The sequence below is a fragment of the Pan troglodytes genome, chromosome 11 (assembly GCF_028858775.2).
Source record: "Pan troglodytes isolate AG18354 chromosome 11, NHGRI_mPanTro3-v2.0_pri, whole genome shotgun sequence".
Taxonomy (NCBI): Eukaryota; Metazoa; Chordata; class Mammalia; order Primates; family Hominidae; genus Pan; species Pan troglodytes.
Window position 1 is genome coordinate 21,025,306 of NC_072409.2, and position 12,237 is coordinate 21,037,542.

At 48.8% G+C, this 12,237-nt stretch overlaps 1 protein-coding gene across 4 annotated transcripts in view; it reads left to right on the plus strand.

Moving 5' to 3' along the window:
- The first annotated feature begins 6,855 nt into the window (after positions 1-6,855).
- Positions 6,856-12,237, plus strand: part of ASTN2 (astrotactin 2) — a 980,365-nt gene continuing 974,983 nt past the window's right edge. For 2 of the 4 annotated variants that reach the window (XM_009457172.4, XM_009457170.4), the window contains exon 1: positions 6,857-7,327. In XM_009457172.4, the coding sequence (XP_009455447.2) occupies positions 6,886-7,327 (442 nt within the window). In that variant the 5' untranslated portion in view covers positions 6,857-6,885. Of the gene's footprint in view, positions 7,328-12,237 lie in introns of all 4 variants that reach the window. The other 2 variants (XM_009457169.4, XM_009457171.4) reach the window with 2 other exon arrangements.

Below are 12,237 nucleotides of genomic sequence, written 5' to 3' on the forward strand. Positions count from 1 at the left end.
GAATCTAGGCTGATATCGCCTTCACCAGTTCAAAATGTAATAATAATAATAAAAATAGTGTGCTGCAGAAAGGAGAATGACCTAGTACTCTATAGAAGAGAATAAAGCTTACACTTTTCATCAGTAATATACATTTGAATCCACCACGATAGCAGCATAGCTTGAATAAATACAGAGCAGATCCTGCAGGCCTTTTTTTTTCTTTTTTTTCTAACTAAAGCAGATTCCCAGAGAAAAGATTCCAGAAAAGAATTAAAGTTAGTGGGACCCAGGAAGAGGATCCTGAAAATACACCAGCATTAGAATTTGTATGAAGAATAAGTCCAAAGAAACATTGCTCATTAATATGTGTTAAAGATGAAAGATGACAGTGTAACAGAGGCAAAAGGAAACTCGAATAGGTTAAATGATTAAGTAGGCAAAAAGGTACAGAGATTTTGGTACAAGCAAATGAATGATGAAGATGAATTAAACTTGAGTGGACTTGAGAAAGAAAATGCAAAAGAATGAGTGAGGAAAGAGACTTTTAGGAGTATTGTGAGGATTTTGACTGTAAAAGGATATGAAATGAAGGCAGTAAATCACAGAACAAGAAGGGGTTGATTTAGAGGACCGGGGACAGACAAAGTGGGAGGTAGTGAAAGGTATGAGCTGGAGAAAAAAGATAATAAATTTGAGAATTGTCAAGGGAAAGAGTCAGAGAAGTGCTGGGTTGAAGCAGAAATCAGTCAAACAGATGCAAGTGGAAATGAAGAACGACAATGGTGATTAAAATATTCTTTCATTTTTCACGAAAGAGAAGTTAGAGACAATGGTAAAAGTTTGCTCTAAATGAGACATAGTGGAAGTGTTCTGAAAATGGAAATGAGAAGTGGAGAGATGAATGCAAAGAGACAGAGGTCACAGAAGGACCAAATAAATAGACATTTGGAGGTGGAAAGTAGCTACTAGTACTGATGACCTACTATGTGCCAGACAGCACTAGACACTTTTTTTTTTTTTTTTTTTTTTTTTTTTGAGATGGAGTCTAGCTCTGTCGCCCAGGCTGGAGTGCGGTGGCCCGATCTCGGCTCACTGTAACCTCTGCCTCCTGCGTTCACACAATTCTCCTGCTTCAGCCCCCCGAGTAGCTGGGATTACAGGCATGCCACCACACCCAGCTAATTTTTTTTGTATTTTTAGTAGAGACGGGGTTTGACCATGTTGGCCAGGCTGTTCTCAAACTCCTGGCCTCAAGTAATCCGCCCACCTCTGCCTCTCAAAGTGCTGGGATTAGAGGCGTGAGTCACTGCACCTGGTCAGCACTAGATACTTTCATTTACACCTGCTGGCTCATTCAGCCTTCCCATTACCTCCATTTATAGGTGAGGAAATTAAGTCTAAAAGAGGTTATGAGTCTCATTAAAAATCAGCGAACTAGTAAGTGGTAGAGAAAATAACTTGAACTTAACTCACCAGAAGGTTTCAAAGAATTAAATAACAGTGATAGCCATATTTACAGCAGTGTATTTTGGATCCTGCAACAATAAAAATAAAAGCTTCAGGATTGACCTTAGTTTTGTCACTGATGCCAAACTAGATGATGGTGCTGAGTTCGGCATAGGTCAAGATGCTAAGAGGTTGGCAGAACTCAGGTCAAGAGAGTGTCTAGAGCAAGGTGACTGAAGGGAATGAAGAGAAATGGGATACGCTGAGTGATAAATGGAGTCAACATGCTGCAGAGAGCAAAGCATGATTAAAAGGACAATATGAGTTACGGAGAAGGCAGTGATTGAACAAGAGAAAACAAATGGTGGAGATTCGTGGACAGGAAAAGGATTGATGGAAGATTGAGCTTAGATAGAGCAGAGATGGAGCAGAAGATGGCACTCTCTTTTCCTCAATTAGAGTTTATTTATGTTCTAGAGATCATCTGGAGGCTTAAAAAGAAAGACTGTTAAAAAGAATTACTTGAATCATGGGAAGCTGAGAAGGGAGGATGGAAGGAAAGAAGGAAGGAAAGGAAAGGAAAGGAAGAAGGGAAGGAAGAATTGACAGACGGAGGGTGGGGGAAGGTTTTTGTTGTAAAATTTAAATTATATTCTCTGTGAAAGTGCAGCTAATGTGAAAACAGTGCCTGTCTCAGTAAAAATTCAATAAATATGTGATGGTTCATTGGCAAAATACTTATTTTGCATCTCTACCCTATGTAGGTTACTGTACTAGCTGGTGTGCACACTGCGGTAAGCAAGACCCAGTTGGTCTTTGATATCTGGCAGCTCCCAATCTAGTAAGGAACATACGCATCAAGAAAATGCTCTAATAAATGGACAATTATTAAAATATGGAATGAGTACAATTAAAATGGCTATAAAGAAATATGAAAGGATGTAACAGAAAGTACAGCAAGAGGCTAACTTAGGCTGGGTGGGTGGTCACGTTAGGGAAAGTGCTTTGATTAGCAAAACTTATAGACTAGCAAAAGATAGCTAGTGAAGACGGAGGGAGGTCTCTCCAGGCAGAAGAAAGAGTCCGTTTGAAGGTGCTGGGGCAACAAGAGCTTGAAGTATTTCGGGAACAGAAAAGAGATCAATATGGTTGGAATCAAGTGGTGGTGGTGGGGATTATGGGACATGAGGCTGGAGTGGAAAACAGTGGGTGAGATCCATAAGATGATTGGATTTACTTACAACATTCAAGAGAGCCTCATATGTGCTAGACAGTTTCATACACATCATCTCATTTAATTCCCACAGTGATCCTGAGAAGTGGGTACTACTTTCCCCATTTCACAAATGAGAAAAGAAAAGACCTAGTAGGAACTATAAAGTGACTTGACTCCATAGAGAAATAGCAAAGATGATTTCTAAACCAAAATCAACCAGCCTCTTGGGCCTCTGGCTTTTTCAACTACATTAGGATGCCTCAGTCAGGTGGCATAAATACAAGGGATTTTTAAAACAGAGTAGAGTATGGAGAAGGGGGAAGCAGGAAAGAAAAAATATTTCAAAACTACCTAGAAAGGCAAATATGAAAGATGAAAGAAGAGGAAGCATTTGCTAGAAAGACTGGAAAGGAGTTAGAATGAAAAAAATTTTGTATCAGTGGAGTCAAAGATGGGAGTACAGGGGACTGTAAAAGAGAAAAAATTGAATCAATAATGAAATATAACTGAACAAAGACGGGAAAGGAGAAGGGGTGTGAGGGGCTGAGAGGGAGAAAAGTGGTGGTCATAGGACAGGGGACTCGAGTATGAGTAGGGAAGTTACTCATAGTAGGGAATAAGTTGCATGCAAAGGGCTGAGGCCAGGAGGGGCATTCTGTGACAGACAGAGCAAAGATTTGGGAGCCAGGCATTCTTGTGTTTCACCACTTGATAACTCCATGACCAAAATCAAGTTTCTCAGCTTCCCTGAGCCTCCGATTTCATACCTATAAAATAGGGATAAAAAGCCTTGCTCCAAATGTTGCTGAGATTATACATCAAAGCAGTAGTTATAATTTATTGAGCAGCTATTATGTGTTAAATGCTTTGCATAATTATTTCTAAAGCCTCACAACCACCATAAGGCAACAGTTGTTATCATCATTCATTGATATGCTACAAAAAGTTTTGGATCACAGAACATGTGTTCAGAAATATAAGTCATTTCCTGTGGACATTCCAGATTTGATACTGTCTGTGATATAAAGTTGGTACTCCTTGTCTGCCTTTTCTGTCTTGTCTTCAGTTACTCCCTCTCCCCCTCACTGAGCTTCATTTCCCATCATACACCTTGCTGTCTCTGCCCTCCCTTTGTTTCCACATTCTGTGTTCTCAGCCAGGTGTTTCAGTTGCAAGCAACAGAAAGCAATCCTGAATAATTTAAGCAGAAAGAGAATTCAGAATTCAGTTAACTGATTATTAGATTCCTTAGAATCTCCAGAAAGGCATGGGATCTGGGTTTAAAGTGCATGAAGTCAAGAGCACCACTCCGAATCATAGCACAGAACTGTATGGGTGAAGATATGTTTCAGCTGCAGCCAAGCATAAATAAAGGGCAGTTCACACTGTTGACATTGATATCACTGGGCTCCAAACAGTGCTATTAGAACCTTTTCGACTAGCAGAGACACCTGGATGTAACTGCCCCAACTATTGCCCTTTTGGCCGCCACTGGATTCTGCCTGATTCCGGCTTATTTTTCAGCATCTGGGGTGGGTGAATCTAACTGGTGAAGCCTGGGTCATGTGCCCAAGCTCTAGCTGCAGTGGAGGCTGAGAAAGTATCCAGAAATTTTAGCTTCTTCATGGGAGGTGGGCTGCGCCTTAAAAGATAAAACATTCTCTGATGTAGGAAAGGGATTTATTCATTTACTAAGCAGTTGCAAAGAATGCCAAATGCCAACTTTAACCTAGAATGCCCACTCCCTTGCTACTAATCTTTATGGTTCAACTCCAAAGCCACCGCCTCTGGGAAGCTTTCTTTGATTTCTCCAAGTACCTCATCTTAGGAAACACATGTCTGCCTGCCTGCCCGTTACCTGAGATATTTATGTGCCTGTCTCGTTCCGGCATCCCACCCCCTCACCCCAATCATTATAAGCTTTCCAAAGGCAGGAATTGTGTTTATCCATCCCTGCATCTCCATATAGCACCTGGTAGGCACCCTGAATATTTGGTGATGAATGAATGAATGAATGAAAGTGTTGGTCTCATTTGACAGGCCTTTGTACTAGAGGTCCATGAAGGACTTGCACAGACTCTGCCTTACATAAGGGAGCCCTTTTTTCCTGGTGTGCTCTTCTATAAATGGACTATGTCAGCATATTTGAAGAAAGGGGCATAGAGAATCAGAAAGCCCCATTGCGGTGGATAGTGGCGGATTGTAAGGACACAAAGGAGAGACTGAGGGAGGCAGGGTGACATATTTTGGAGGAGTAAATGAACTAGAGCAGACATCAGAGAGGCAGGAGACCATTTAGAATTAGAGGACTTGAAAGGCCAGATTCCACCCCAACCTCCACACACCCTTTGAGTTCACAGATTAGTAAACTAAGACAGGAGAAGTATACCTTACAAACCTCACAGGGAAGTAGATCCAACTGTGCTTATGCAGATTTACCTTTTACAGCATCTTTGATGGGTGGGGTTTTCCAAGGTCACTGAGGACAGTGTAATTTAAGGGAAACAGTCAAGGCTTGAAGCCTACTGTTCAAACCTCAGCTCTTCAGCTCATTTGCTACACGACCTTGGAAAATCCCTTCACCTCCCTGACCGCCTGATCTCAGTTTCCTCACATGGAAAATGGGAATCATAATATCCATCTTGTTGGATTATGGTCATGTAAAAAAGCTAACATACGTACATGTCTAGCATTTGGAGAATGCTTTAAACACATTAAGTTCAAGGTCACAAAACAGCTTTTGCTTTTTTCCTTATTTTCAGTGCTCTGCCTTTATCCAACATTATTAAAAAATATATGATGAGAGAGGAGAAAAGCAATTTATATGAAGGGTTAAAGACAGAAAAGGGGAACGAGACAGAAGAGGGAAGAGCTAAGAGAAAAGTGAATGCATAGAGACAGCACAAAAGGTGCAGATGGGTAAGCTAGACAGAGATGAGAAGTTGCTCACAAATTATAGGAAAGAAGCATTTATAAGATTAAAGTCAAGATGAGAAGGAAGGAAATGAATGGAGAGATGAAACAGAAAACAAAGACAGGGAAGATGAAGAAAAGTAGGGGAGTGGGGAAGGGGGTGCACGGCACTTGACCCATGCAGAGGTGTCCGCTCCCTGGAGGGTCTCAGGTATGTGGGTCAGAGACAGAGTCAGCCCAAGACCAAAGGGTGCTGAATCTGAGGACCTAGCTCAACTTGAGTCTAGAAAGACTGCAGGTGAAGAAATGGTGAGCACTCCCGTTCTCTGGGACTTGGGCAGAGGATCTAAAAGACCCGGGAGCCAAGGACAGACAGAATAGTAGGTCTCTACCTCACACCCTTTTCAGGAATTTCACACAGAGAGCAGAAGCAGCCAAGTAGAGCTGCTCCAAGCTGGGAGCAGGGATCCAAAATAAAAAAGCGTGAGTGGGCTGGCTTGCAGGGCGGCAGCTAGGGGGCCAGAACAGCCCGGCTTCAGTCAGTTGTGGGGTCGGCGTTAGACGGTGGAGTTCGACGCCCCTCTGTCCATTAGCAATTAGTGCTAGCACCAAGGCCTGGATGGAGGGGAGAGGAAGGTTTGCGGGCAGTGGGAGAATGAATGCAGGAGTTGTGGCCAAGTGGGTGGGAAGGGGGCTCTGAGGCTACAGGAAGTTATTTCAGAGACTAGAAAAGGGTAGGAGATTGGAGAAAGGACTTGTTCTTGGGCCTGAGGGGAGACAAAGTTAAGTCTTGGCTATCCAGGGGGCTCCCTATCCCCAAGAAGGCGGGGCCTTGAGCAAGGCTGGGCCAAGGCGCGCCCCCAGGTGCAGCCTCTGGGTTGAGCCGAAGGTGGGGTGAAGCCAGGAGAACTGGGTTGTCAGGGGGGTTTGGGGGGCCCGAGGGGGCCCTAAGTATTAGGAATTTTGGGAGTTTAGGGAGGGGTGTTGTGGCTAAAGAATGCTGTGAGGGCGGGATTGGGGGATCTTGGGAAAGGGGAGGGAGCCACTGGGACTTGCACGAGGGCGGGCGGAGCCTCCGAAACGCTCGGGGTCTGCGGGGGGAGCCGGAGATCGGGGACGGGCGGCTGGGCCCGGGGAGGCGGCGCGGGGGGGCGGTCCAGGGCCGATCGGGAGGCGGAGCCCAGAGCTGGGGGCTGCTGGCGAGCGGCTCTCTCCGCTCCTTAGCTCGGGCGTCCTGGTTCGCTTCGGCGTCCGCCGTCTCCGCAGCTGCCTCCTCTTCCTCCTTCGCCACCGCCGCCGCCGCCCGCAGCACCGCAGCCTCTCCCGCCATGGCCGCCGCCGGCGCCCGGCTCAGCCCCGGCCCCGGCTCGGGGCTCCGGGGGCGGCCGAGGCTCCGCTTCCACCCGGGGCCGCCGCCACTGCTGCCGCTGCTGCTGCTGCTGTTCCTGCTCCTGCTGCCGCCGCCGCCGCTGCTGGCTGGCGCCACCGCCGCTGCCTCGCGGGAGCCCGACAGCCCGTGCCGGCTGAAGACCGTCACGGTGTCCACACTGCCCGCCCTGCGGGAGAGCGACATCGGCTGGAGCGGCGCCCGCGCCGGGGCCGGGGCTGGAACCGGGGCCGGAGCCGCCGCCGCCGCGTCCCCGGGCTCTCCTGGCTCTGCCGGCACCGCCGCCGAGTCGCGCCTCTTGCTCTTTGTGCGTAACGAGCTGCCGGGGCGCATCGCGGTGCAGGACGACCTGGACAACACCGAGCTGCCCTTCTTCACCCTGGGTAAGGCTGGGCGCCGGCACGCGCTAGATCCCAAGGAACCCCGAGCCCCTGCGTCATGCCGGACGGGTGGGGGCGCCCTGGGGATCCCCGCCCGGGGCTGCCCCGAGTGGGGTTGGCAGAGGGTAGAGGAGGGGCCCAGAGGTCGCACAGGTGGTTGGAAACGAGCATGTGGGAGGAGGTCCTGGAGAGCGCGCGGCGGGAGCCTGGGGGCGTGCCAACCCTCCCGCAGTGGGAACCTGCGCCTCTGCCTCTCAGTCCCGACCTGGAGCTCTGCTTGATCCATCCCGGAAGCCGGAGACCCCATTCACTGAAGGTGCTCTGGCTAGGGGCCGGAGCATCCCAGATCCTAAGCCAGTTTCAGGTCGAGCCGCCCACTTCTCCGGGTACCGTCACTGGCCACCCGCCGTCACCGCCCCCTCGCTCTCGCCTCGGAGTTGCGGGTTCTGCCCTTCCAGATGGATTTTCATGAGAGTAGGAATGGAGTAGTTCCGTGTGGAATCGCTCAACCCGCAAAAGCGTGGCTTCCGCATGGGCTGAGTGGCCTTGGCCAAGTCGCTTCCCTTCTCTGAGCCTCAGTTTTGGCCATCTGTGAAATGGGGCTGGAGAGACTTGAGTGGTTGCTGAGAACTGGGATTCCGACTCCGAGGTCTCCACGTTTAGAGCCTCCCTCTACCCCCGTTACCGCCTTCCCTTTCTACCCACCTCCCGGCAGAGAGCCGGTTTGTCCTTGCAGCTCACTCCCTGGGCTAATAATAATTACTTAAAGGCAAGAAAAAGGAGAGGAGAGGAGATGGGTGTGGGTGGGGGGCTCCAACGGAAAAGTTAATCAGAAAAGTTCGCCAGCAGCTTGCTGCCTGCTGGTTCCCTGCGCGAATCCCGGAGGAGTCGGCCCTTCAGTGGAGCTGTGGGAAGCGCAGCTGATTTCCCACCCGGGTAATTGATAGCTTAATTATCTCGGAGAGCGTTTACAAAAATGTTGTTCCCCTTAGCTCTCCCGCGCTCGCTGCTTGCTCGCTCTCCCCTCCCCTCTTGGGGGCGCGGGGCCTTATTGGTTGTCGGAGTCTGGCCAACAACAGCGCCCGTGAGGCGCCAGGGGCTCGCCCAGACCCGGAGCTCTTCTTCCCCGGGTCTTTTCTTCGGCGGGATCCGCCTCGGGCACCGCAGGTGAGGGGCCTTCCAGGTGAGAACCTTTACGATCCCTGAACTTCCGAGGTTAACTCCTTGCTCGCCTGAAAAGACCCACAGAATAATCAGCGGACTACGCTCCACTCTCCTGGTAGCCCTGATATTGTTAAAAGTATTTTTGTGACCCACTGCCCATGCTTTCATGCTACCACCTCTGGGGATTTGAGCGAGTGCCAGTGGTTCTCCCGCTCTGAGCTTGAACCTCGGGGGTCGAGCCCCTGTGCCCACCCTCGCAGGCTGTAACCTGAGCGTGCCGAGCGTTCCGGGAGGAGAGGCAGCGGAGCGTCCTGCAGGTTCCCCGGGGACTTCCCGCGGCGGCGCTTCTGGGGTGCGACGCACCAAGCACACACACACAGACACACACAAACCAGTAGCTCTTCCCACGTGCACCTGTGGGGCTGCCCATGTCCGAGAAAGGGAAGGAGGGTGGAGGTGGTGTTCATTAGAGCGCCGCCGGACTAACCTCAGGCTCACAGCTGGCTCTTGCCACCTCCCCGTGGGGAAGGGTCTTTCTAGAGACACAGAAGGTATCCCTTCACTACCACTTCCATTCCTGACCTTCTCTCTTCGTCCTTTAGATCTCTCTACTCCGGGGTACTCTGAGAGATGAGGGGTGGAAATCCTCCCGCCCCCCCAAACGGCCATTCAAGTGAAGGGATGAGACGGTCCTTGGGTATGGCCTGACTTGGCAGTGAGGACCACAGAGCATTTCAGGTCTTCGAGTATATGGAGGACCTGCTCCAGCCATCTGTGTAGGTGCCCCGGGATTCCTGGAACTGACAATCTTTGCCATTTTTAACTTTGGCTTTCAAACAGGATGGGTGCCTGTGAGCCTGGGACAAGCTGAGTGAGGACCTGAGTGAGGAATTAGAAGTCTTGATTCCCCCAGGACCCATGTGTTGCTTGAGAGTCTCCTGGCAACAACCTGCACATGGAGACTTCCCCCTCCTCTGATGCACGGTCCCTGAGCCTGGCAGCTTGGGACCCTCTGCCCCTTGGAGAGCACGGGGCTGGCCTCCTTGGCAGCGCTGAGCCTTTTGGATGCATGCGGGGAATTGGGTTCTTGCCTCCTCCTTTCCCCCCTAGCGCCCTGGGCTGGCAGCTTTAGGCGCTCTCAACGGGGATTTGGCTAGCGAGGTAGTCACCAGATGGCTGGGTATAGCAGGAGCTGTGTAGGGAGACGTGGGATTTTTATTTGTGTTGGTCTTCGACTGTTTGTGTGTAAACACGGAGTGCACAATGAGTTCTGGGAGGGCCTAGCTGGCCGGAAATGAGAGTTGGTGCCCGCTGGGGGTTGGGGGGGGAGGGGTGAGGTGGGGGTGGTGGTAGGGGTGGGGTTGGGGCTGATACTATGAGTCATTTATGGCCATCTCTTTCTAGTGTCCCAAGGCAGCCCCATCCCATCCCCAGACTTTTAAACATCCTGCCTAGCGTTTGTCTCTGGCGAGTTGGGCAGCTTTCACTATCAACTTATCAGTTCAGGGGATACGGACATGGCCAGTGCCACAGCTGAGCATGCAAAGTTGGTAAATGCCAAACTCTGCCAATAGTGGGGAGTGTGGAGCTACCACTAGGGGGTGACGGTGTCCACCAAAGCCCTCTGGTCACTTTGGGTCCTGGGACCAGAATTAGTGGTGGTAAACCATCCCTGGTATTAAAGGGGGACAAACAAAAAGAAGAATTCTTAGTTTATTCAAACTCCAGTGGGGGACCTCAGGGTAATTTTGCACGCACTATCTCCCATCTGCGTGCACCAAGGTCACCTTCATACTTAACCCTGGCTCCCTCCATTCTACCTCTTTTGTTTCAGTGAGCAACTATTATTGGTAATGCCCAGACTGGAAGCAAGTCTTTTTTTTTTTTTTTTTTTTTTTTTGCAGATCCTTTCCTTTTTGTATTTCTAGTCTCCCTATCAAATTTCAGCCTGCCTTAAGTAGATGGAAGTTTCCTTCAGATGTGAACTATCTCCAAAGTTTGTTTGCCTGGGATTCTTCTTTAGAATCTGATTATAAGTCAATGACATTGACAAAGTGAATCTCCCTGAAAGTGATCAAAGAATAGCAAATAGTTATTGAATCCTTAATGTGATGCTAAGAGCTTTCTTCCTGCCTTGTATTATTAATTTACATAACATATATGGAGTGGGCTCTACTGTTACTCCCATTTGCCAGATGAGGAAGTATTTTTAGAGAGGTCAAACACGTAATCCAAAGTCATGCCAGGAATCAATGGCAGACCCGGAACTGGAATCCTGGTCTGCCAGACACCTACATTCTTGTAGGTTGCTAAACTGGCATTCTGAACCAAATGTGAAGTTTATGCAGGTTATGGTGCTGAGTAGAGAGGGATAACAATCATCAAGATTGTTAGACAAGAGCTTTTCTCCAAAGGAACTTCAGCTACCTTGGTGAGCTGACCTATGTAAGTTTGAAACTGAAATATGAGTTAAATGACATCCAATGACCCTTCCAGCTCAAAGTTTCATGACTCTTGGATGTCAAAGGGCATTTTATTTATTGGTGCCAGTGAGTGATGGAGATGATACATTCTGTAGCATCAGGGAAGGAAGGCATCTCTGTAGACTTGGAGAAGACTGGGGACACTTTCTGGACCAGAAAGAACCTGAACTAGGCCTTGGAGGATTTAATAGGCAAAATGAGGAAAAATTGAATGCTAAAATGCAGCTTAGAAATTTAACGCTGGTTAGGATCTGGAAATCTCAGCTCTGGCTCACTGTGACCTTGAATAAGTCATTTATCCCCCAGAGCTTCAATTCTTTCTGCTGCAATATGAGTGGGTAGATGAGCTCTAAAATAATCCTTTCGTGTAAAGATTCTATGAACTTGAAGTGCCCTGACCTACTCCATGACTCTGATAGCTCCTCTTGCTTTGTACTGTCTGTTTTCCTTTACTGGTAACATGAGGGTGGTGGGAAGGGCTGATAGAAAAGAAAGAATTTCAGCAGGAACAACTGCCAGCCCAGGGCTTCTAAGGTGAACCTGCATGTCACTCAGTCCTCACTTACCTCCAGGCAGCCCCCGGGGTCTGCTTGTGGATTTAGCTTTCATGCCCACAGGTAGGGAAATGTCATCCTTTTTGCTGTGCTTGATAGTGGTCAGGCAAGACTGTTTACTACCTGCTTTGATTCAGCAAAAGCAGGAAAAAGCAATAAAATTGAATAAGCACTCATTGTCAACATTTTTTAGTAATTTGCTTTGCCATATCAACCTGACAGGAGAGGCGTGTGCTCTGTATTTGGGGGAGGGAGTGTGAAGAAAGAAAAGTTATTCATTAGTCTGTGTTTAAGTACACCTGCATGCGTAGAGCTGGCGGGGTCCCAAAGGACCATCCCAAAGAATGCTTTATGCAAGAAGCTGATGGCCTGGAAGAAGGAGGAAGATACTGTTTGAAATGCCAACTTGTTCAGGTCAGCAAATGTTCCTTGAAGGAGTGAGGGGCCAGGAACCTGGCCAGAAGAATTGTTGGGAGAAGGGAGTTTAACCACGGAGGGCTGGAGAAGCTTCCTTTAAATGTCAACAACGAGCTGAGTGTGGTGGTTACTTGGGAGGCTGAAGCAGGAGGATCACTTATGCCCAGGAGTTTGAGGCTTCAGTGAGCCGTGCCCATACCACAGCACTCCAGCCTGTGTGGCAGGGGGAGACCCTGTCCCTAAAGAAAAGTCTACACAAATTAAGAGTATGTTTTCTGTTGGAGAAGGGGAGGGT